At 40.4% G+C, this 25,938-nt stretch overlaps 1 protein-coding gene across 10 annotated transcripts in view; it reads right to left on the reverse strand.

Annotated features, from left to right (window-relative positions):
* The window catches only part of ITPR1 (inositol 1,4,5-trisphosphate receptor type 1), a 177,856-nt gene that overhangs the window by 87,259 nt on the left and 64,659 nt on the right, over positions 1-25,938 (reverse strand). For 5 of the 10 annotated variants that reach the window (XM_054076439.1, XM_054076440.1, XM_054076437.1 and 2 more), the window contains 23 exons: positions 25,717-25,877; positions 24,793-24,934; positions 24,256-24,414; positions 23,495-23,667; positions 23,115-23,234; positions 21,649-21,843; positions 19,631-19,882; positions 18,245-18,386; positions 17,161-17,314; positions 16,648-16,835; positions 15,035-15,173; positions 13,571-13,625; positions 12,191-12,356; positions 11,922-12,092; positions 10,902-10,967; positions 9,863-10,000; positions 8,173-8,298; positions 7,626-7,826; positions 5,909-6,160; positions 5,232-5,357; positions 4,380-4,508; positions 1,499-1,525; positions 472-592 (listed from right to left, as the gene is read on the reverse strand). In XM_054076439.1, coding sequence (XP_053932414.1) covers positions 472-592; positions 1,499-1,525; positions 4,380-4,508; positions 5,232-5,357; positions 5,909-6,160; positions 7,626-7,826; positions 8,173-8,298; positions 9,863-10,000; positions 10,902-10,967; positions 11,922-12,092; positions 12,191-12,356; positions 13,571-13,625; positions 15,035-15,173; positions 16,648-16,835; positions 17,161-17,314; positions 18,245-18,386; positions 19,631-19,882; positions 21,649-21,843; positions 23,115-23,234; positions 23,495-23,667; positions 24,256-24,414; positions 24,793-24,934; positions 25,717-25,877 — 3,403 coding nt within the window. The remainder of the gene's footprint in view (positions 1-471; positions 593-1,498; positions 1,526-4,379; positions 4,509-5,231; positions 5,358-5,908; positions 6,161-7,625; positions 7,827-8,172; positions 8,299-9,862; positions 10,001-10,901; positions 10,968-11,921; positions 12,093-12,190; positions 12,357-13,570; positions 13,626-15,034; positions 15,174-16,647; positions 16,836-17,160; positions 17,315-18,244; positions 18,387-19,630; positions 19,883-21,648; positions 21,844-23,114; positions 23,235-23,494; positions 23,668-24,255; positions 24,415-24,792; positions 24,935-25,716; positions 25,878-25,938) is intronic. The other 5 variants (XM_054076444.1, XM_054076441.1, XM_054076443.1 and 2 more) reach the window with 1 other exon arrangement.

Raw genomic sequence — 25,938 nt, forward strand, 5'->3', positions numbered from 1 at the left:
CTTCTGCTGCATTGTATTTAAACCCTTTTGCACCTTAGAGCTGTTTCCTGCCTTTGAAGTGCGTGAGTAGAAATCTGTCCATACACACGTAGTCCCAACATCTCGTGCTGACACACCTTTACGCTTATCCAACAGAATTTCACCTCATATCCAAAACAAATTATTCTTCTGGATACTAAAATGGAGCAAATTACTGGGAGGAGTGGCACAGAACTATTTCCCTGCTGCAGATCAACCGGACAGCAGAGAGTTCTGAAGTTAAATGAAGAAAGCACTTTAGGTTACAGTGACAATATCTACTGCTCAACCATGACAGCATAGCAACATGACTCCAGCCTTGGCTCTGAGTTACCTGCAAGTGGCACCTGTGGGAAGTAAACTGCATTTTCTTTTTGGAAGGATGACATGTAAGCAGCAAATACTGGATGCCCATGTTTGCAGCAATTAGTTCTGATGATGCCCATTTCTTACCTACATCTGAGAGGACTCGAATGCAGCTTTCCACTGATGCCTTTTGGCTTGGCATTAACCAGTTGCAATGGTACACTCTGAACACACCTTGCAGCAACTGTACAAACACTGGCTGCCGAGTCTGGAATATAAGGTTAAAGAAACTAAAATCAAACTTACTGCGTAAGTACAACATATCGGCATCACCTTGAGGTAATACCGGTTACCAGCTTCAGCCATGACTCTCTGCACACCAGCATTTCTAACTGGTCTGCATACACTTATGCTGTCTACAACATGAACTTGCCTAACATCTACCACACAATCAGCAATTGAATGGGAAGGGTGGGAATGGAGGCTGGAAGGGAAATATTAAATAGAGGGCTTCTAAAGCACAAAGCCTCAAGTAATTGAAGCCTGACTAAGCAAAGGAAATAAGCACTCATCTTCATCTGTTTAATCAGAGTTATCAGCAAACCTTGCATACAAATTCCTCTTTTAGCACTGACCAGCAGCTGACTCAATAGTCCACAGGTAAATGGGACTGCTCTTGGCTAAACGACAGCACAGCTCCAGAGTTGAAAACTCATCATTTCAAGTATTATTAGCTGGTATCTAATTTACTGAAGAAACCAGCTGTGTGTTTGTTACTTTGAACACAGGTAGCAGTTAGTGGTAAACACTACTGCTGCTATGGATCAGCCAACAGTAAGGTGTGGTTTTTAGCCCTGCATTGCACAAGGTGATCTTCCACTATAGAGAGGTGAGTGACTCCACCACACACATGCACATGAGCTCTGTTCTTTCATCTTTGCAACACCCCACTGATACAAGCCAAAACTCACTATTTGGTTTTGTACAGTAATTACTTAGTAGAATAATTCATTTATTTTACCTGTACAGAAAAGAGTATTAGAGTATTTCTAATAACCCTACATTAAGAGGGAACAGCCCATGTCTCTTTATCTACTATGTAACATTTGCATCAGCTAAGTGAACCACACCACAGTGCAAAGCCCACAAGACTAGGGAACCAGTGAAAAAATACCTCTTTAATTCTGTTCAAGATTAATGCCTGTTTGTAAGAAAAAAGTGGAGTTAGATGAAAAAAACAAAACTAGCAGATGATTAAATCTATTAGATCAATTCATCAAATAACACCATTATAAATGCACAAAAGAAGAATAAAAATTCAAGAACCAAGAATTACTGAAAGGCAAATACTTATTATTCTTTCTAGAAATAAGCCAAACACCAAAAATGTGGCAGACAGTGTTCTCCAAGGGAACTGAAAATACCTGCACTTCGGATTTAAACCACCCACGTACTCCCTTCAGTTCATGTTTAAAGTCTTTTCAGTCTTAAAAAGCTTCAAGGATATTCAATTTGCCTAAATTAGGTCAATAAATCAAAGAAGAAATTTACTCCATGTTCCACATGTTTCCAACTACACTTGCAAAGGAAAGCCTTGGGCAGCAGCAGTGTTAGGAGGCAAACAAGCTAAACAGTACTTGCTAAAAGAGGAGAAGTTTTGGATAGCTGTTCTTTGAAATGACATATTTACATTCTCCTAATTTTATATTATTTGAACTGCATGACAGATGTACAAGGTGTTCCTTGAACAAGCAAGGCTAGTCCTGACTCAAAGGAGGTACCATATAAGTTGAACAAGCCATAACACGAAAGAGCATGAGACAAGAAGAGGCTCGCACAGGAAGAAATGAGATGACAAGGTGCAGCAGAAAAAGGACAGGGAGTGACTGAATCCAAAGGCAATGCAAAGGAGAGTGGCAACAGTCACTTGCCTACGGAGACAGTGGCACAAGATCAGGTAGCAGAAACTGCAGAAAGCCCTGCAGCACCTCAGACAGGAAGGAAAAAACCCACCAGGAGCAGTGATGCACAGAGCCACATGGCCCATGGGGCTGTACTCCTCAGATGGGAGAGTCCTCAGTTACAGGCAAGAGTGTTTCTGAGAGAAACAGAACTTTTAACTTAAAGAGTTAGAGGAAAAATTAATCTAGAATAAGACAGAACTATCAGCTGAGTTTATAAGAGAAGCAAAAGAAGTTACTTTATCCTGCTAGATACAAGGAGAGACTGAGAAACTACAGAAAAGCTGCTGGCAAATAAAATTAACAGATTGCTAAAACATGATGGTAAGGAAGCTTATTCAAATGCTGTACACTCAGATGACAATTATAAACATGGGAAGAGAGAAGGGCAGAGCCCTGAGGGACAAGGCTAACTTGATCTAAATTTGTTTCTTTTTGATGACATTTTGACAAGCTAGCATGGAGACTGATACCACAACAGCAGTTGACATTTTTAAGTCACATGAAGAGCATGCTGCTGGACTGCTCAGACTTGCATGAGTTAACACAGAACCCTTTTAAAGTTGCTCAGCCCAAACACAGCTGTTGCAGCTCCCTGCACTCGCCCAAGCAATGCCCACACCTTGTCAACTGGAGAGCATTTGAGCCAATCTCAGATGCAGCTCTGTTGCTTTTGGTGTGACGGTCCCCTTGTCTGAACAAAGAGCATTGTCTAAGCCTAAGAAGCAGGGCTGTGTTGAATGCTAAACAACTGATAGATCAGGCTGGCCACTGGTTACCCAGACCTGGGTCAAACGTGTCTCCTGACTTGAGGGGGGCAGACTATCAACACAAGAGATATGGGTAGTCAATCAAGGAAGAACAAGAATGTCACTGCCTATATTGAGCAGAAGAAAGTTTTTACACAGCAATTTTGTATACACTTGCCTGAAGCACTGCAGTCACCCCGACAGCACACCATGATCCAAAGGATTAGCATCAATTTTTTGATGAGGGACCGAACACGCCATATTGTCAGATGCCCTTTATGGACACTTCTGGGAACCAAACGCCTCCTAACCTGCTGCCAGTTGCATTCAACTATAAACCCAGACTCTGCACCGCAAACAACTGGCTTTGGCACAAGGAGGTTGCATCAAGTTTCAACAACTACCACACTCAAACTTCTGACAGACCTTCCGGGCACCCAACCATTCTACCCACACTCCTCCCAAAAAGTTATTTATGAATAAATGTATGATGTTATCTTTGTGCTGCAATACAAATAGCAAGGCAATGTCCTGGCATTGCTCTTCTACAGTGGAAATGTCTACCTTCTGTCACTTCACGAATGTTCCAAGCTTCTTTTAAACTTTTAACAAGACAAAAATTACTCAGCTTAATAAAAAACACTAGGGCTTCTGGAATTTTTTTTGGTTTTAAAGGAAACTGGAATCTTCCTATCAAAACATGCTTTCTCTAAGCAATCACCTCCTCACCTTCCACAATGTAACACACACTTCTATCTGGAAAGCCTGCTACCAAAGTTTAATCTTCCTTCTTCACGGGACTCTGGAGAACTCCTTGCTACTGTGCTACTGCTTTACACCACTGCAAGACAGTTGGCATGCCGAGCTATCACTGAGCAAAATTGCTTGTTTGCTGTCCTATGCACCTGTCCACATCATCTTATTCAATTGTACTCTGATCTAAGGCTACAATGAAGAAAACGAGAGCCCTTAGATTCAAACGCAATACAAAACATACTAAAAATCCTAATCTCTACTAGCAGTGTGATTTCCTCACCCAGAACCAGATAATGACACACAGCAACTCTCCCCAGAAGACCTGTGTGGTCTTGGTGGCTGTACTGAGTTGAATTTACTAACGAAGTATGATGACGCTTCAGCCTCTCCAGAAAAAGATTTCTTCTCCAATTTAAGAATCTTTCCACTTCTACAGTGAAAGCAACATCCTGGTCACAAAGAGTACATATCTGCTCCCCCATTACACACAAGTGTGCTTCTTCTAAACTGGTAAACGAAACCAAAGTGGAACAAACATAACTGCATTTGCAGCATATTTTCACTTTTCTGTCTCTCTGCATTTTCCTACCTGCAAAGTAGTGCTCTGATCAGAGAATGGGGAACTGAAGAAGGTCGTGACTATACTCATCACTATTTCTGTAACATACTTCTCCAATATAGAGTCAGCATGCTTTCTGTCGCTGGTGTTGTTACAAGCCTGAAAGACAATTCATTCTTAGGTCAGAAGCAGCTCAACCACGGTAGATTAATAAGCTTTACAAACCAGAATTCTTGATTTTGCACTGTTCTATTCACAGCAATTCCCTGCCACAATTATATTTATGACACTTGGATCTCTGGATTTCCAGCACACACAAAAGCAGAAGCCCAGCACCATTACTGTTTTAATGCCTTGGCATATAGCATGTTTAGGAAGGAGAGAAAAAACCCAAGTGCCTTGGAGGAAAGAAAGTAGTAGGGTAGGGAGGACTGAGGTGTAATGCTTTCGTACGGGGAAATACTTGGAATCCCAGGCAAAAAGCCATAGGGCCAAACAAATGCCAAGCGTGGAAAAAATCTGTCCTGACCTGCCAAAAAACGTTGACTATTGTTTGGGAAGGAGCTCGCTATCCTGGCCAGAATAAGCAAGCCAGGTGGCAGAACAGAAAGGGGATTAGACAAAAGAGCAGGGTGTGGGGCTTTTCTGAGGTTTGCTGTTGGTTTGCTTTTTTTTTTTCTTTTTAAAAGGAAAATATTGTGTTCCATGGAATATGACTAATGAAATCCACAGGCATAAGGAAAAGGTGGCACACAAATTTGAAGAAACACAGTGCTCAGGGTACTTATTGCCTTGATGCACTGCTACGTCTTATTCTTACTGCTCTATACTAAATAGGTTCATTTAAGCTTTATTTCAGTTCCTAGATACAGAAGTCATTACCCGACAGATGTCAACCAGGAAGTTCTCAAATAGCTTCCACATATGATTACTGGTGTATATCTCTTTCATTTCTACTTCTGTGTCCACATAGCAATGATTCAAGAAATTGATATATGCTATTTTGACCTAAAATTAGAGAAGAAAAATAAATTACCATTAAAAAAACCCCACCTGAACAATGTTATAAATGGATACAACATCACATTAAGCCTGCTATATAAATTATTTGTAATGCTACCTCTTCCTTTTATTTAAGAACTGGTGAAATATAATGCTACGAATAATAAGACATCATCCAATAAAAAAACACCAGGATTACTGTAGACAAAGCATCAGCATAAAAATAATTTCCAGTTCTGCACAACCTTCTGTTCAAAGTTAGCAGCGTAATCCATAAACCTCTCTGCCTCAAAAACCCTATAAAACAAGCAAGCGCAGCATCACATCCTTATTGTAAAGACAAGGACACAAGTACAAAATAATTTAACTTAACTACCCAAGTTAACCAAATTTGCCAATAGGAAACCAGGGAAGGAAATCCAGTTTCCCAGCCCACGGCTTACTGTCCACCTGCACCACCATCTTTCCCAGGCCAGACTCAATAACATGAAATCTCTCTTACTCAAAGCCAGCACCTTTCAGATATATACAGACCACTGCCTCCAAAAAGCCCTCACCTCAGGTATGCAATCCTCATGGGTTACTACCCTAACAATGTCATCCAAAGGGAGAAGGGAGTTGCATTTTATTTCTGTGTAGACATTTTTGCCTTCTGTGCACACAGCAAGCAGCTCTACTAAGTGGATGTGGTACATCAGTGGGCTGTTTTCATCCATCCGATCCCTCTCTGATCTCATCATTTGCACCAAAGTCTGGAAGGAGGCTCTGTCATTGTAAAACACCAGGACGTCTTCTCCCGCATTCACCAGCTACCGAGAACAAAAAAAAAATTCTATCAGCAGATCAAAGCCTGTGCATCTGCCCGCAGGATCCTCCCCTAATCTGCAGGCTGACAGTTACAGTGCAAATCCTGATGAACTATTCTTCAGACACTTAAAAGGAGAGCAGCCCACCAAGTCAGCTGGGCATTCCTCTTGTGCTCCCTTCACGGGATAAAGGGCTCGAGTATGACATTTTCTTTTAAAGAATTTACCACTTCTGAACTGCTGAAGAACTTCAAAGTCAGTTTAACTGGCTGCTTAGACAGAAGTTGTGCCAAGAAGCTTGTGACTTTCCGTTGTGCTTTTTTATTTCACATGTATTGGCTCAGCTGACTTTTTAATACAGCTAGCTGCAGACATACCATTTTGTTCAGAGAAACACCCCAGGGACATGCCGGATGGGAAGACTGCAGGGCTCAGTAATTCCACCCTTCTGAACAAATATCACCAATTTTTCCAAGCCTAGTGAGTGACACTAAGTTACACACTGAAGATTTCTATCAGCTTCACATTTGAGACCTGGATGGCCAGATTTTTAGAGCAGTTCAGACCTCCCGCAACATGAAGGAAAGGAAAACGAGTAAACAGTGGCCTCCTGCAGGGTTTGTGGCAAACAGCTAGATAAAAGGCAGAAGGCACCCCGCTCCCCCAGGGCAATCCCCTTGTCTCAGCAGCTGCTGGTCCCTGTGGAAGCCAATTGCTCAGCATCTCACAAACTCAACTCCAGGTTGAGAAGCCCACAAAAACATTTTTTAACTCAATGACAAAATACGGAAGACTTGATCAATTTAGTAAGATTGATCCACAAAACCCAGAGCTTGACAAATCTGATCCTTGGGCTCCCTCTGCTGAAGAGGCCAATAAAAATCCCATTACACATGCTAATATGTTGTCAAACAGATCACAGCCAATACACAACTGAGAAGAATTTATTCACCCTCTCCTACCTCTCCTTTCTATACTGACAGCCCAATTTACCAGTTACCTACACATCTAAATTCCTCAAGACCCTCAGGCTTTTCTCCCCTCAGTACTTAAACAGCTGAATAGGTAGGTCTTTGTAAGATAATAAATTCCCACCAAGATACTCTCATGGTAAAACTTCTCTTCTGCATTAGTGTATTGTTGAAATTAAACTGTTTCTCTTCTAGCCAGTTTTGCCACAGAAAAGCATCCTTGCTTCATAAGCCCACCTACATGCAGCTGTGTAGAAGCCTGGAGAGTAATTCGCATTGTTAGTAACAGACCAGTCATACCTATGGGAGAAGATGTCAGAAAGCTTTTGGTCACAAAAAAAACCTGTGCTTTCTGGTAGCTGTATGCTCTTTTTGCATTGTGAGAGCTAACTGTCAGCTTCTTGGCAGTCCCAAAAGCGAGAGGATCAATTTGTCATGTTCACCAAATGGTATGTGAAAACTTCTGATCAGACCCTGCAAATCTCTGCAGCTCTCACCTCAGCCATTACCATATCTTGGCATTTCTTAATGAATTTTCCTTCCGCCTTGACAATTGTCTGCAGGAACTTTATGTACTGAACATTTCTGCCATGCGTTTCTATACAATGGACAAAGTGTTGAACAACGCGTTCGTTAATCTCACTGCAAAGCTGGAAGTTGTTCATGAAAATGTGCTGCATTGTCACTGCTTCCAGAATCTAATGGAGGGAATGAAAGAAAGAAAAAGAAATTAGAAAATACACAAATCACCAAACCCACAGAGAGGTCAGGATTAATTCAAAACTCCTGCAGGGTGCAGGACTGAAAAGAACATTTCCAAGGACCTAATCTTTCAACTACTTTTCAGACCACTTCAGCCTTTTGAACTTTCTACATTGAAACGATCTTAAAGAAATAGATCTTGCCAACTTTCAAGGCTTTCGAATGAAAACAGAATGTGACCTCTTCAACTAGTCTTGCATCAGAACAGGCCCAGAGGAATCACCAAGGACAACCTTTTCTTGCTAGAGAAAAAAATAAATCATGACATGAGGTTATTCTTACCCCTGGGTTAAGGAACAGGTTTATGTGCTTGTGCAGCAATGCCTGGTTCTGTTGGTTCCCAGCACAAAAGTTCTGTAGAAACTCATGTGCAAGCTTCATTATCTCCTGCATCCTCGTGTCTTCAGCCTGTGATTGCATGACAAATAAGACAGGGTTAAAAAGAATCTGAAGGTTCACTTTCAGGTGAATACTGGATGAGCCACAGCTCCAGCTCTGCAAGGGAACTGTCACGTCTCTCTCACACTCCAAAGGAAAACAAACCTCCACCCAGCTCACAGACATTAAAGATGAGTTTGGCCTGCTTCACTGTTTTAAAAATCATCAAAAATAAAGACCATAATAGAAATTACAGTAGTTTATTCTCCAAGATTGCATAATACATGTCCAAGCCTGCCAGCAACGTGCTTTAGTCACTTTTACACTTCTGAACATACCAGTACACTGGCCAAACCACACATCATCACCTTGGGGCTACACCGGAAAATTGCCATGTTCCACCAAGACGCATTTCAGCAGTGACAGACAGGTAGTTCATGGCAAAGTAGGGATGGAAAGTTATTATTGCAACAGTTAAGTCCAACGTATATTTACTGGAATCTGCACACTACTTGCATGCTTCCAAGTACCGTTCAGCAATCAGTGCCTTTCCTCTGACGATCAATGTGGATTACCAGTCCATTGATGGGATAAAATGCAGTTTGGAAAATTAGTGTCTGCTTTTATTTTTAAGCAGTTTCATATATTTCCAAGGGTGAAACACCTTTCACACTGCCTGTCTGTCCAATATACAGTCACATGGATGGGACAGAAAGCAACAAGATTTGTTAGAGGGTGGTTTTACTGTGGATCTTTTAGCAAAATATGAAGCAAGACAGCATGAGAGTTAGCTTAACATTAATCAAAGCTACTATCTAGAATTACTGGTTCCCAGAAACCTGTAGCTTGGAAAAGAGGACAGCACACTCTCTCACCTATGCAATGATAGGTACCTGTCACCTGTGACTAATGGGTAGCCAACACAATGAACTTAGGGTGTGCTCCAACAGCACAACACCACGCTGGACAACCTCAAACCATACAGCAACCCAGTCAAAGGGGACTTCAAACTGTACCACTGACATGACACGGCACTCCAAAATAGCCAATTATGAACAGCAGTCCTCGCCTGAGAGTCATTTGGTATTTATTCATTTCTAAGGGGCAGTTTGGGACTCAGCAACTTGGGGTGAGGTGGGGCATGTGCATCTGTGTTTGTGTCTCGTTACTGGGAAAACCTGCTGATAAATTCCAGAAAGGATCAGGCACCGTCACTTCTCTTAGTGTTCTCAAGGTAGCTGTCATAGAGCTACCTGGTAGCAATAACAGGGGTTTTGCTTCTACCAACACAGCTTAAGCACAAGACAGCACATATCTCCCACGTAATGCAAGAGTTAAGCCTTGGTCTTACTCGGAGCTACAATGGACAAATATATTCAAGAAATAGGGCCTAACACTGTCTATTCAAAGACTTAAAACAAATCTCTAAGTTGCCAATTATTTCTGAAGCACGGATAGTTCATAGACTATGAAGCCATATAAAACAGCCTCTCTGAATACAATATAGAAGTGGAAGGTTCAGAAGGATTCAAAGGAGGTATTAAAAGCCTGACAAATGATATGAAGCAAGATGACAGCCATACAGAAAGCCAACCTTTTCGTAAGGGATTTGCAGCAGCTCCAGCACAACCGCATGAGCTCCCATGTTCCTCAGAAGTCGTTGCTGCTGCTTACGGCTTTTCCTGACTGAGGCACTTTCCTGAACGCAGAGTTTGCTGAGCCGCAGCAGGATCTGGAGAAGAGACTTGCTTTAGAGCTGAAATACTGGGGTTTCTTCCAGAACATGCCAGGTTGCTCCCAGAAAGCAGTGAAAAACACATCTGCAGGGACTACAGAAGCTCTGGAAGCAAAATCAGGTTTTGGGGTCTCAGGGTGAGAGGCTAAGACCAGGCTAAGGCCTGGTTGCTTCTGCAACAACAGAGGTGCCAAAGGACTAAGCCAGAACCAAGAACCTCTGGGAAACACGGGCAGAAGACAGCGATGATGTTTGCTGCCCCCTTGAACAGCAGCGACATCCACACTCACCACCACTTCAGGGACATAGCAGCTGCACATCCTCACACCACTCAGTACAGGCAAGGGAAGCAGTGTGGCAACAGCACTATCACCACATCTAGTGGTTTACAGGCTTGAGCACTGTCCACTGCACCTCCAACTACGGCTGATCCTGTGGAATTCAGCTATCAGGCTCTCCAGCACAGCGCCATGGAAAGCCCATCAGCTAACATGACATCAGGGCCAACGCACGTTCTTTGTCTGGTATTTTTGAAATTAAAATTTCGACAGCACAATTATTTTGAGTGTAAGCTGCTCAAGGACAGGGCAAATTAAACAGCTTCTCCATTGGCTTACTTACTTTGTAGCCTTCAACAATAAAAATATTGTGTTACCATTGAAACAGCAGCAAAACGCTGCATTTCTACTAATCCATTCTTAAGGAAAGAATACACGTGTCGTGCTTATTATATTCCTGGCTTCTCATTCAAGCTGGAGTATGTTATTACTCAGCAAATAGTTTCCACAATGGAAGAGTGACACATACTTTCCTAGGTGTCTCCCTCTGACTGCAGCTTTCCAGAGCTGCATTACTCATTTACACACTTCCATTTAACTATCAAGAAGAGAAGTTTTACCTCTTTTACTACACGGTAGTTGTAGCTGCTAGTACTTTCAGGCTTTTGGGACTTGCTGTGACCTTCCTGAGGATAAAACCAGACAACATTTTAGTACCTTATACTACTGTCTTCATCAAGGCTAAAATTACTGTTGTAGGATAGTGCCCGCTCTCTTCCTGCAAAGGAGCATTATCCTTCAATTTTCTGACAGTCTCAGAAAGATACCAATAATAATCTTGTCAAGTCACATTGACCTCTATAACGTAAAATATAGTGAGAACAGGATGATTTTTAGAGAGAGCAATCTCCTCTCCTTTCCCTTGCTCCTCACATTCTGTTTATAATTAAGTGTCCTCCAAAAACAGTTCTTACTCTCTCTCCTCCTCTGCTGTCATTGTTAGATATCAACTGTGACTGCACAGATATCAAGAGATAACTCACACTACTACACGCAAAGAAAACAAGTAAACTACTTATTTACTTCCAACAATAAATGTTCATAACCCAAAGACTACTTCTGGAATTCCTTCACCCAATCTTTTGTACCTGATGGCAAATTATATGGAGGCAAAAAGGTGTTTAATTAGTTCTAAGCCAGATGTGCATGCCAAGAAAGACATATCAGGTACAGCTAAAGTAACATTCCCCTCTGTCATTTAATCACAGTGCCATGACTCAAAACACATCATCTGGACATCTGCCTTTACCTTATTTGAGGTACTTTTGACTATACTATAGACTATACTATCTATGAGGGAAAGCCAGAAGTCAGGAGCCAAAGCGAACTAAAACCAACTGCTTTATTAGGGCCTAAACATGACAATCCAATGGCCGCTAATTCTAATAGCTCCATTTCAGACTAATTGGAATCAACCAGCTCAAGTTGCCCTCTCATTCTTACTTTAATCTAAAAGCAATACAGATAGCCTCAGCAGGCTGTGCAGCATGTGGGAACGATGGGGGAGTTTATCACTTTTCTGTAACAGCTACATCTTCATAAAATATTAATACGTGAATTCATGCAAACAATCTAATTACCTCTTTTTTCTTGTGTTCATTTTCACCTTGCACTACATCCATACTCTCATCAGGACCTTGGCCTTTGTACACCCAAAGCTCTGATTTCTCCACAATAGACCTCAGCTGGTCCAAATCTTGTTTTATCTGCTTGTAGTTGTCAACGTCTTGGCTGGTAACAAGCAGTTGAACCTTACATGAATGCAATTCATTAGTTGCATAAAAGGATTTTTTTCACCGGCAATATACACACTCATGTAAGAAATAACACTCTAAATATACACACATACCTGTTTAAATGCTTGAAGGACTTCTTGTCTCTGACTAAAGTGCCGGAAGAGTAGCTGAAGTGCTCCAGACACCAAAGGAGGATAATCATGCATTGTTAAATGCAACAAAACTCTGAGAAATGTTCTACCACCATGATCATCTAAATCCAGTGGTGTATTCTCTTCACTGAAAACAGAGCATAGGAGTTAACTAGCATATTGGACTTAATGTCCCAGCAGCTTCTTAAGTCCAATCATCAGTGGCAGAAAATCTTTTTTCCTTTTTTTTTTTTAAAATAAGGGGGAAAATCATCAAATCAAGTGCTATCATAAGACACACGAGGGTTTTGCTACAGTGCTTAATACAGAGGCTATTCTGGAATCTCATTAACCATAGTTCTCTCAGCTTACATTATCCAACTTAAATTTTTCAGGAGAACACTATGCTGAAAGTTTTGTCCCTACATCAGTCTCATCCTATTGCTCAAATACCCCTTGCCCATCAAATACCCCTGGTACTAACTTTTCTGTTTACAAAAGGAACATAATCTTACCTCAGTAACCAGATTGCAAAGCTAATTATGCCAGCCACTTACAACACTCCTCTATTCCTGTTCCTTTGCATCTCTTTTTGCACATGAGAAACTCATGTTGCATTTTTTCCTATCAGTGCTCCCTGAATCTTTCCTGCTTTCTGCTTCCAACTGAGTCTGCACACTTCCATTAAAAATCCTGGTTATTAATTCTGTAATTTCTTCCCTTTTGCCTCCATTAAAAAATATCAGTTATCTTAGGCTTGCAGAACACAACCGCAGCCCTGAGCAGCTTAAGAACAGTTAGAATAGATGGCTCCAACAAAGAGTGGATGGAGTATCAGGATAAGCTCAAGTCTGTCACTGACTTGTCATCCTGTGATTTAAGAAAGGATATAAGCTGCTCCAGAAGGAAGGCAAGAATTGAAGGTACAGCATGCTTCTGTCATGCATGTGCAGCTTAATGCTGCAGTATACAAAAACCAAAAAGGACGTCTACATAGGTATCTGTCTCAGCAGAATACCCAATCCTTGCCAACACAAACTTTTCCACCTAAGATATCCAAGCATACCTCTTGGATGCACTAATCCTCCAATTTGGCTTTCACCCACACAACTGAAGCCTTCCCCTGAAGATCTTTCTGGCTGAAGGACCTCTGTGTCCCTTATTTGTGGCTTTTAATCTAAATGGACAGTACTTCGAGCCATATCAAAGGCATTTCAGGAAAATTAACCTAGGTAACTGTGGCAACTCCTTCCAGTTTTTTCCCACTTTCAACTGCAATCCCCACTCCTCAGGAGCCCTGAGGGCTGCAGCCTGGGAACTCACGAATTACCCCCTGATTCGAACTGATGAAGAGATACTTTCCTTCCACCAAAGATCCCCTCAGCTTGTTCCTCAATATGTTCGAAGTCTAGGGCTCCTGAGAAAATAAGCAAGACAAATACATTCTGTCAGATTTGCATCAAAGACAGTTTTTGCAGCCTAAAAACATTTTCTATGACAAGTGGCAATGTAGGTATAAGCAAAGGTGTCGTAACAGGCTGAAAGGAACGCTGAGAGATTACTGAAGCAGCCTGCTAGGATAATGTAAGACTATAAATTAACCTGCTGTCAAGGTCACAAAATTAAGTGCATAATAGTTTTGGCAACATTCAGGCTTTTTCCTCTATTCCCTCATCTTTATATTGCACCAGCATCATTGCAGGACACTGATAAGACCTGGTGTCATTCAGAGGGGACGGCCACAAAAAACACCCAACTTCAGCCTCGACAAGTTCTAAGGCAATAAATACAGCAATGACAGCAAAAAAAAGGCTTTTGCATTTTTCAGCCTAACATTTACATTATCACATGGGCAATGACCAATATTCCAAAATAAAAGATACAAATACTAAGACATATTTGGAGCTCTCAATATTTCACAAATTTGCAAAGGTAAACAGAAAGATAAAAAGGGGATTTTACGTCCTTGCCAAAAATGTTTACCCACTTTCTTCCCAAGTTCTGCTCACAGAAAAAGCTCTTCCTCTCCTGCCAGCCCAATTTTGAAGGCCCTGGCACCCCACAGGGCTGCTGGACAGGCAGCTCAAGAAAAAAAAACCTAAGCACATCCCCTTTGAAGTGAGATCAAAAGGAACCGTCTCCTCTCTTTGAAGGCCTCATATCTAAAACACATTTTCCTTATCTTTCCCCTTTGCATCTAGAGATACAGTCCCCAAACTCAGGAAGAAAAACTGTTTGATATCTTTTAAAGTCCAGTTATTCTTACATGGTACAGGTCATAATCACAGAACGCTTTTCCCCTGGAAAGCAATATACCAATGGACAACACCCCATCTACCCAGTCCATTAGCCATCCTGCTTTCAATTAAGAAAACTGGACAGGAGAAGCTCATCAGCTTACTTTCATAAGCTTGCCTAGAAGTACTAATACAGAGACCCTCAGGTGTCTTGCCTTCCTACAATATCTTTGGAAAAGAGAAATTTGGGTACCTGGCCAGAGGACAGGGATGAGAACCCTTTTCCTTCACCCAGACAGATTAATACAGAAGATTGAATTTGAGCTTGATGACATCACACGATAGTATTTACTTCAGGTTTTCTCTAAAGGATTCATGTCAGGCTCTTAATATGTGTAAACAAGTACAAGACAGTACAAATAAATGGAGATGATCCCTACCGTTACTCCTGCTACTAGCACAGTACTCTGCTTCAGTGGGACCATTCACACACCAAAGCAAGAACCTAAACCAATTACCCAATTAGCAGTTCTAAGATTAAAGAGTGCTTTGTAACCCACAGAAATTAATTTTTTACAAAATAACTAACCTGGTACATTAGCTGGCATTTCCTGGTTACTGCTTCCAGTGGGTGATTCAGACACTTGGGCATTGCTTTCATCAAATTCATGTTTAAATATACAAAGTAGGCAGGAGATTCTGTAGTCCAATCTCACATTCAAAATAAACTGATAATACAGAAATAGGAAAAATATTGAAGTAACTTGCCTACTTCCAAGTACATACACAGAAAATGTACACACAATGCAGTGCTACAAACACTCAACACGACAAAAACATGGATTCAACTCGGAGAGGAGGTATACAAATATTTTCCCTTACAATCCCCAGAAATCAGTGAATGTTTTCAGTGATTTCACAGAATAATAAATATATGAGTAAAAGATTTTGTCAGAGCTCTGATTCCTTGTTAGTGCCCCATGGAGGCATCCTCATCCAGGAAAGGAAAGCAAAGCAGCATTTCCATCTCTGGTCTTGAACCAGCAGGAATTCGACAGACCAGCACTGCTGCCCTCCTCGCATCCACTCCCAGGGCACTGAGGCAGAGAAAGCTGAACTTGAGGCACTGTCACAAGCGCAGCTTCACAGCCTGCTGCTGCCATACAACAACAGCTATCAGCCTGAACTGGGCTGTATTAGCGAATGTCAGTGAAACCGCCAGTCCATAGTCTTCCTCTCTCTTGAGTAAAGTGGTACAACGCAAAGAATACTTCCAGTTTAAATTCATGGGGAAATGCTTAATGCCAGGTTTAATAACCCACGGTAACAGGGGGAATACTGGCACACTAAAATATCCCATTGCAAACACCAGAGAAATAAGAGAAGTGCTGGCTTGAACTAAAATTAGCAATGGTAGAAGGAAGTGAATCAAGCCTTCCCTATGTGCTGCATCTGCTGCTGAGGGGAAGGGCACAACCTCAAACCCAGCTATGTGTGAAGCCTCCCACGGGGGTGCAGGGAAGATACGCAATGGCTTTCCTGCTGCTTCACATACTCTCGCCCACAAGGTTTTTGCAGCATTCTGGCCTCCGTGAACTTGCCCATGAAGCTACTGAACAGAAAAGGGACTCCTATACTGAGAAAAGATGATGGATTTCAGCACATTAAGTTTGTGGCAACACCTAGATCAACACAGTGCTGTAGAAAAGGGGAAAAAAGCTTTCTTTTTGTGTCCTGAAAACATAGGAGTGAACAAGTGAGAAAAGCCAGACAGGGACAGAAGTGACAGCTGGCTGGCAAACGTGCATACACAAAAACATTTTGGGCTGATAGCTGTACTAAGAGGAGTTTCAAGTATCTCCCCCTTCATTGGGGCACTTAACAAGAAGACCCTGTAGATTTAGAGGAATTCTTTTAGCAAAAGGGTGGAAAATCAGCTCCCACCTTGAACAAGTCAGACACTTACAAATCACTAGTAAATATATAGAGATCTATTGTCAACTCATTTCTACTAAACTGTTTCAGTAATGGCGGAATATTGACATATGCAAGTCGAGTGTTGCACATCCAACATCGCCCTTGTAATGCTTTACCAGTTTAAAAAAGGCACATACAAGGCAGGAGTGAATTACACAGCAGCATGGCGCTATGGTAATGCATAGATAAAGCACAAGATGCTACGTTCATGTGAGTTGCTAGTACCTGAAGTATTTCAATGATCTTCAGCTTTGTGTCCATTACCAGGATGTCCTCTTTCTCCGGTTCACTCTGCTTGACATTACCCTCAGGAGCAGCAGCAAGTGGAGTCATGGGCAAGAACCCACCACCTCTGAGCACCACTTGAGTCATCAGCTCACCAACTCCATGGATTGATCTCATCACATTGCTCCCTTCAGAGAGGAAGGTAAACAGGTAAGGTTATGGTGGTCTAATGGGACTGCATTAACAAGGCAAGGACCCTCCACACCGTATGAGAGGGAATTATCTCAACATTAAATGAGGCCAGGTAGACACCTAAATCCCTCAAACAGATGGACATCAGCAGTACTTCCTGAATTCCCTGCCCTCTCCCTCTTTCATTGTAGATACTCCCCAGCTTTACAGCCAAGTTATAAACAGAAAGAAGCATAAGATTTCAAATCCACGTTGACATTTTGAGATGAACTAGTAACTGCTAAAGAATGATGTGTTCTAACAAACATTTTTTACCCTTACCTTTACTTTCCTCGCCTTTTGCCACCTTGGTAATAGGGAAGATGGTAGTGATATGCACACAGTCTAATATAGCAAGGAGGATTTTTGTTAGTCTGAGGAGGTCACAGAAGTTGTAGAACCCAAAATATATCAGATTTCTGGCTAAGTTAACAACCTATCAAAATAATAGTAAAAAGTCTGATTAATACTAACAATATATCAATCAAGTTGTCTTAAAGTGAAAAGACCAAGAATCTGAGTCATATTCTTAGCATAATGGCTCATAATCCCATAAGACCGTATAGTCTACGTTTTGCCTACAAATATCACAATGCCTGGAGTAAAGGCTTGTATCTGTAACTGATACTCTACATCTACAAAATCGTATCATATTTGTCTCATTACAGAAAATGTAAGATAGGTCAACACTAGATGGAATGTACACGTTTTTTATGGGTTTGTCTTACAAAAAAAATCATGCATCTTAAGCTTACTACTACCAAGGTATAAAATTACCCCATGAGTCCTCCTACACACATAATGACTTCATATACAATATTAATATTTAACATAGGCCTGTTATTTAAATATATATTCACTCAAATGCAATTACTTTAAGAAACACTGCATCTTTTCATAAGCCAATGGTTATTTAGGAAATATCACTGCATGGACTCACTATATTATATCTGCACAAACAATCTGAATGGGTCAGTAAGCCACAGGACACTACTCTTACCCTTGTGAGCAATATTGTAAGCTGTAAAGCCTATCCATGCATGCAGACAGTGTTTATTTTTCGAGACTATTTATCCCAGTAAAGCTTGACGTTGCAGTAACAGTGAGAACACAAAAAGTAAACAAGGCTGCTGCACATCTAAGACATCAGCTCACATTCATTAATTGTATTTCAAGAACTATCACTGCAAACTCAAACTTCAGTGGAGTTGCTTGCATCAGGACAAAAGGACTACATTGGAAAGGAGGAGCCTACTGAGGCTCAGCACTCACTAATTACTTGCCCATCTACCTGGTGTTGAAAAGAGTACCAAGACTCCACAACAGCAACAAAATAAAAGTGATAAAACAAGAACTGGATAAGTACCTCAAAAGTGAGCTTGTTTTTCTCTTTGTCAGAGAAAGGGAACCTCTGACACACCACATCTCTTAAATATTCCTCTACGAATTCCATTGTTTGCGCAAATCTCTCCTTAATTTCATCTTTGGAAGTTCCACTGCTATCATAGCTGAAGAGGGAAAAAAAAGAGCAAAACAAAACAAAACACTTAGCATGCAAATACACAGGGCTCTTTCCCCCCTCAAAACAATTTTTCATTCATTTGTCAAAAATCTAAGAAAAGTTAAATGCTGTTAAATAATTTATCCAAACCTGGAGTCAGGAAGCTGACACCATAATTTCCTGGCTTTTGCCGTTTTATCCCATATGCTCATTTTGCACTATTTAAAAATGTCTGAGGAAAACAAAAAAAGACAATTTTGTCCAAACAAACAAACCAACCCTCATTCTTTTAGTGGAAACAATGACAAGCTATGTACAGCATTAAGAAGAATGGATGTGGCCAAATACAAATTCTGGGGTTGTTCCTCAGCATGTGCAAGCTGTTCAAAAAAGACAATCCCAAATACCTTTCACTAACTACTTTTGTTTTCCTGCCTGATCACGTATCACTGTTTAGCCTCTGCCAGAGTTAAGGCCATTTGTTTTTCTATCTTGGCATTTAAAGTTGAATATCATCTACTCGATCTCTCTTGGCAAAGAAAAGTCGGCTAGCAAGGAAGGAGGAGAGAACACTAAATGCCAGTACTAATACTGACAGACTCTTAATACTAACATTTAATACAAATTTTGAATATTCATTTTCTCCAATGGAAACAATTTGAGTTCCGAACAGTTGAAGCATTATATATGTAAGTTGTTTGTACTATAAAGAGTTATTACAAGCCTATGAACAAGGAATTGTGTCTTCAGGGTAGCTGTGGTTTTCTCACCACTGTATCAGACTATTTCCATCAGAGGTTAAGGAAAATAACTGTCTCTGGCACATAACTTGTTACAGCATCTTCCCCCTTCTTTCTGCCTTACATTGTGCAAGCTATCGTATGGGCAACCTACCCTGAAGCGTCTATACTCTAGTCAAACAAGGCAGGAGGAAAAATGAAATAGTCCTCCCTTGGTTTTACTCCCCAGGGCTCGGTCACTTGTCACATCACACAAATTATAGACAGACCATCACTGTGATTACCGTTTGTTTTGGAGACAAACCCCTCCTCCCTCACAGCTTACACCAGGAGGGTTACTTTGCACAGGCAAATGAAACCACCAGGTTTGAGTAAGTTAGAGAGTTTTTAAATTATTTTTTCATTTCTAAAACAGTATACATAATACACGAGTTTAGGACTGATCTGGTTTTGTTTTAAAAATTAAGAGTGATGCAACTTCCTTTCCCACACCATTCCAGCAAGTACTTACTCATCAATAGCTATTTCAGATGGTATTTCAGACCAGAGACGAGCATATTTTACTGGTGTTACTTGTTCCTGGGGGTCACGATCAACGTGCATGTGAAGCATTAGCCGGCAGAAAGATGCTCTCAGATCATATGGCAAGTTTTCATCAGACATACAACGGAGAATGAGGTCCACATCCAGCTGGCCAGATATTTCATTTATGGCTAAATACTGTCGATCAAGGCACATTCTAGCAAAGAGGTTTAGTTGGTATCTTCAAGGTAAAAAACAAACAAACAAACCATAAGCAAACAGGTTGCACCTTAATTTCCAGAAGCATCCACTGGGTATTGTACCAATATGCTCTAGTAAGTATTAGCAGAAAAAAATCTTACATTTTCCAGTACTATAGCTACACTTGTTATTGAAAAAATAAAGTACTTATCAAACACTAGTAAACGGTAACTTAGTGGAAAATCAGAATAAAGGAAGTCATCATATTTTCTGGAGAGTTATACAGAATTAAGTAATGATGTTTATGATAGCCACAGTAGAATCCGAAGAGCAGTTAAAGCGAAAGCCTAAATACTCCAGAAGACCGAACACTTCTTACTGATGCTGAATCCCCAGTTGTTGACTGAGGCAACAATGTAGAGAGTCTACAGCATCATTAAAAATCAGGTACCCAATTAAAGAACTACTAAGCACAGCTCAGTGAAAGGATTGGTAGAGAAAACCTAAATATAATTCTAAGCTTTTCAGTCTATAAATTTAACTAAGTAACTAACATTAAGTATCCATGAATGGATACTTAAACATGGATACTTAAACAGACCATTAATTAGCCTTTAGTCATAAAGCACATGCCCAGCATTCACAAGTGTTTTGAATAGTGTTGAATAGTGTCAAGTATGAAGTCTCCTAAAGAAATGAATATTTAACTGAAATCAGACTCCTTTTCACTCAGCACTTCTCACGGGATTTTAACAAACCACATCCTAAACCTTTATTTCAAGCATGTTCACAAGTCTATAACGTAGACTAAAAATAATTGATACTATCAATTCCACTCAACAACAAGTGTAAGAAAACCTGTTTTGAAAGCAGATACAATTTTCTGAAACATATACAAGAGGTCTCCTTTTGAGCTCAGCTCACCGATCAGTTCAAATAAAAACATGCATTAGGAAGTCTGCTGCAACTCTGCTTCAATAGAAGAGATAATGCAAAATCAGATGGCTAATAAAAATAAAAAACATCTACTTGTACTTTCTGCATCACCACAACTGAGTCCGTCAAACTACTCAGAAGTTTATAACCCAGACACAGGAATTCAATCTGGACTGCAACCTGATCTTATACTATGCCAAGAACTTGGCATCTTGTCAAGTCATCTGGAAACCTCACTTCATATCAGAAACAGCTAAGAGCATAGCTTAAGCAGTACAAAAGAGCACTGCACATTAATCAAACCAAACCTGTGGCATTTTTGTAACTTCATAAATTGTCCTGCTAAGAACTACGGACTACTAAAGGTTTTGAGCTTCGAGAAAAATTTACAAGGCAGGGGAAACAGTAGTGACTTCTTAAAAATCAAAAGCAAAGCCATCTGTACACTGAAATTCTATTCTTCCCACAAGTAGTTGTTCACCCTAACTACCATTTGAATACAGGTAACTTAAATGGTTAACACAGAGGCTCTCTGACAGCACCCCGCTTTATCAGGACAGCAAGCAGAGGTACAGGCATTAAGTGCTGCGCAAATTCAATGTGCTCTAAGCTGCAAATACTTTTTTAAAATCAGTTTAAAGTTGCTTACACTGCTCACACTGCTCATTGGACTTCTCACCACAAATAACTGTGCATTTTCACTTTCATTTCTACGAGACTTTATCCTTACTCTCTAATAGCTATTTTGTCCATGAAATAGCCATTTTTTTGTCCATCCTCTCTCCCAAACCAACTAGAGCCTACAGAGATAGGGCTTTCCCACACAGTCTTGATAAATTTTGTTAAGGAACTACTGCACATGCTGTTAACCTGTAGTAGCTGAGTACGTCCCGATCTTCCTTCTGCCCTTCCTTAGCATCTTGAGCCAACTCTCTGATACTCTTACTCCGGATTTCCTTGTTACTGTCTCTCCAGAACAACCATACTTCTTCCTCATCTTCTCCCACTTCCAAGGCATTTTCTCCACTTGATACTTCTTCAAACTCAAATCGAGAGAGGACCAGCCTGCCAGAAGGAAGTTAGGTTAAATTACAAACTGCCAGGACCAACGCAGACCTTTTAAAACATTTCTTTTAAAACACTTGCTCAAATGTTTCCATGACATAGAAGTAATAAGTTTTAAGACCTCAGCCACATTCAGAAAACACAAATGTTTTTCCTCAACTCTGCAAACTAAAACCAGAGTATTTTACTCTTTCAGCAGTAGTAGCTTACTAAAAAAATGTGTTTGTTTTATTAAAATCATGAGCTGAGAATTAATTTAGATTATAAGCTGTCCATTCACCCTTAAGAAGACCACCTTTCAGCTCCACTCAAACGAAAAAAGTTAAAGACACATCTAACTGACTTTCAAAAATTTCTTCACAGCAGAACTGGTTCAAAGATCATTCAATAGACTACAAAAAGATTTGGTAAACAAATATCAAAATGGATTAGTTCTGTATCTCGTAAATGCCAACTGGATCAGAATTTCTTTCTGCTTTAATGGCAAAAGAGCTAGAAACAAATCAGCTACTACAACAGTTTTTGGGGCTTTCACCCCTTCCACAAAAAGAAAAATTAAACATGTAGAGAAAAGACAAATTAAATACACAAAGATCAGAACAAATAAGTGATGCAGCAACTTAAAATGCTACTGGAAATAAATTAAGACTTCGAGTTCCATTAAAAGAATTATATGTTCAAGAACACTATAATCCATTTGTGTTTTAAATACTATCTGACAAACATCTGCTTCCCTCTTACAGTGCTTTGATAATGATCATCTGTGTCCTATTCCACACAGTGAACAAATCCATGTTTATGAAAGACAATTGTGATTTGGTGCCTGCTTCAGCAGTGCAGGGCAACGCTGAGAGCTGCAGACCAATACTCTAACTGCAGAGGGAGAAATGAGCCAGAAGAGATGCATCACCTTCTGCTTTGCTGCAAGCTGAGCTCAGCGGGTATGCATTCAGGAGTGCTCCCTCACTTCAGACAGCTTATGGAGGAAAATTTGAGCCCCAGAGGTGAATCAGGCCACAGGACCTTGCGCACCATCCTGCAAAGTTGGTCTACTTTGATCCAGTATGAGGTATCTGAGAAATTTCTGACTGCAGGACTGAGAAGGCATATAGCAGATGTCTGCTGTCATCAATACCTATTTACTGTGTATTTGAGGAGGACCTCACACACACTTAACTGCTGTCTCTAGACATGCCAGCAGAGCTTTCAACTTCGCATCACCTTCCTTCTGTTTCACACTAGGAAAGCCACCTTTAAAGGCATTAACTTACTTTGTTTCAATGAGAATGTCTGCGTTTGCTGGATTCAGCACAGCTTTACAAATCAACTCCTGCGTCACTGGAATAGACTTGTTCATGGAAACGCACAGATCTGAGAGGTAATCCAAAAACCTGTTGGAAAATGTAAGCCAAAAAGGGAATCAATCCTTGTTGAGATCTAGACTGAAGCAAACTAAATTTCAGGAAGAAAACATTCAGAACTCCATTTTAATATTGCAGATTGAGGCTGTTGCCTGAAGGGGAAGATATGGCAAGTGCCAAAAGAGAAGTGAACTAGCTGTGCTTCTTTACTAGCAAGTTGGTAGGTACAGATTTCCCTCATAAGGCTAAGAGGAAAAGAGTAATCATATACTCAGAAACACAGAACTCACCTGGGCTCCCTATTTTTCCTTACAAGACTAACAAAAGTGTCAATCTCAGCAGCTGTGATGTGCTTCTCCAAGAGCTTGCGATTGTTATGAAGCAGTGCTGTAATAGTGTCCTCGGCCAAAACATCATAGCCAATTTGCTTCTGCATAAAGCCAAACTGCTTCGCAATGTATTCCTTCAAAAACATAGAGGGAATAAGGAATGTGTTGCAATTAAGTCTCAGAATTTAAGAAAATACTCAATACCAGAAACTGTAAGATGTCTGTCAATACCAACATCCCAAGAAACAAACTGGATTAGATTCAAATTTTTCTTCTTTTGAGAGAAAACAAGTGATGACAGATAACCTTAACACCTCCCCCGCCCAGGCTAGATACCACCAAGGCATTTATCCTTATCTGACATGAGTTTGTTGCTAATAAATTGTAACAAAAAGTTTACAGCCTTAATTCATCGGTCAGCTTTCAGTGGAGCTCATAGTATGCAAGACTGAAGAAAATCTTATAATTCATCTGGATTTGACAGTTAGCAATTCCATTTTTCCTCTTAAATACCCCTTAGAACTGATACTAATTATACTCCATACAGTCTCTGATAGAGATGACAAAAGCCAGATAGAGTAAAACTGAGTGATTAAAAAGTCTCTTTCAGACTGTACAATCACAGCACAGCATAACTTTTAATTAATAGGATGCAGTACTTTCTTTTTTTTTTGCACAGGAACGATGTTAGTGCCATTGAAAAGTACAGACAGATCTCAAACCTGATTCTTTCTGTAATCCTGCTGAGAGTGTCTCAGCACTCTGTAGCAAAGCCTGCATATGTGTCTGAAAGGAGCATGACGCTGGTCTCCAAGCTCCTCCAACCGCAACATTGGGCCATCGCCACTGTCCGTAAATGGTGCTTGCAACAGCTTGAAAATCTATAGATGTACCAAAATACAAAACCTAAGTCCAATGAGACACTGCCTTCATCTGATTAACATTAGTGTAAAAGCATTGTGTTAGTGTCTTTAAATTTCTAAAAGGTATAGCAGAAATACACTATAGTTGCCAAGTTTGCTTCTTGGCCACGGAATTCCCTGGACAGAAGTTACCATAGATTACCCTTATTCAACACTGTATTCTGTAATTTCTTCTTCTAGCAATGGTATGCCTACACTCCACTCCAAGGGCCTGCTGAAAGCTAGAAACTCAAAGGATCTTTCAGTGCCCACAATTCTGCCAAGTTTTCTGTTACTAGTTCCTTCTTTCCGACAATCGTTCTTGTAGGCAGAATTCAGAGGAAAAATGCCGCCTACCTGCTTTAGAATATTCTGTTCTCTCATCAGTTTTTGCCGTTCTCTATTAGGTTTAGAAAACACCACTTCAAGGACGTCTTGCCCAGAATTAGTTCCACCAGTAACAAAGTAGACCAAATCCTCCAACAATTTGGTAACAGATCTACAGCAAAGCCAAAACTTGTTAATACAAGACTACAAATGCTCTCTCTTAAAAGAATAATGCCAGTGTAAGTTTAGATAGATTTCAAAAAGAAAAAAAGATCGCTTAGAGCCCCACCAGATGCTGGATCAAACGCATAGGTTTGTACAGAACTTAAAATTGGGAACTAACACTCCCTATTGCTACAGCCTTACTGTCTAATAGCTAAACAATAGCAGCAGTAACATAAGGCTTCAGGGCAAGTATACGGTCACCAAGATCTATCTGGCAGTTCTTTAAATTGTCAGAAAAAAACCCAGAAAAGATCAGGTGATAATATGTACTGATAATATCTACCAAGGCCAAATAAAAGAACATAGGCTATAGAAGCACGTGGGCCCTGGTTTTGAACAGATCACTGAGCTTTTTTTTGTGTTGCCATATACTTTTCACAAATATTGTCAGAGTATTTTCAAGAAGTCACATGTTCAGTTTTCACAAGATGGATTATAAATTCCCACACTCAATTTGCAAAGCCTGTCAAGAAAGGTATGCTGTGGATTACTGCTTTGAGTTCTCATGCTCTCATTTGACACAGCAACAAGGAGGGCTTGGCAGAACAGGCTGAGAACCTCTACTGCAAACACATCAACAATAAAACCATCAACATATTTATTAAAAAAGAAATAATAATCTAATCAGTAGGAAATATAATCCAACCCCTGAAGATAGCATAAATTTCAAAGGAAAAGTTACTGAGCAAAGGAAAAAACATTATCCGAGTAAAATTATTGTTTCCTTACCTCCTTTCATTCTGGGTTATTGTTCCCTTTTCCAGCTTTCCAGCAATGGAACCTAAAACCTTACTTGCATCATTTGCAAAATCCAAGTCCCGAACTTCTGCAGGGGAAACCGGTACTATAGCAAAAGCTTCTTTGTCCTCTTTAACTGGAGAAGTACCAATCTGAAACCCAGAAATTTTATCATCAAACCAAAAGGCAGAAAACAAAACAGTGATTCCCACA

The sequence above is a fragment of the Cuculus canorus genome, chromosome 11, assembly GCF_017976375.1.
Source record: "Cuculus canorus isolate bCucCan1 chromosome 11, bCucCan1.pri, whole genome shotgun sequence".
Lineage (NCBI taxonomy): Eukaryota > Metazoa > Chordata > Aves > Cuculiformes > Cuculidae > Cuculus > Cuculus canorus.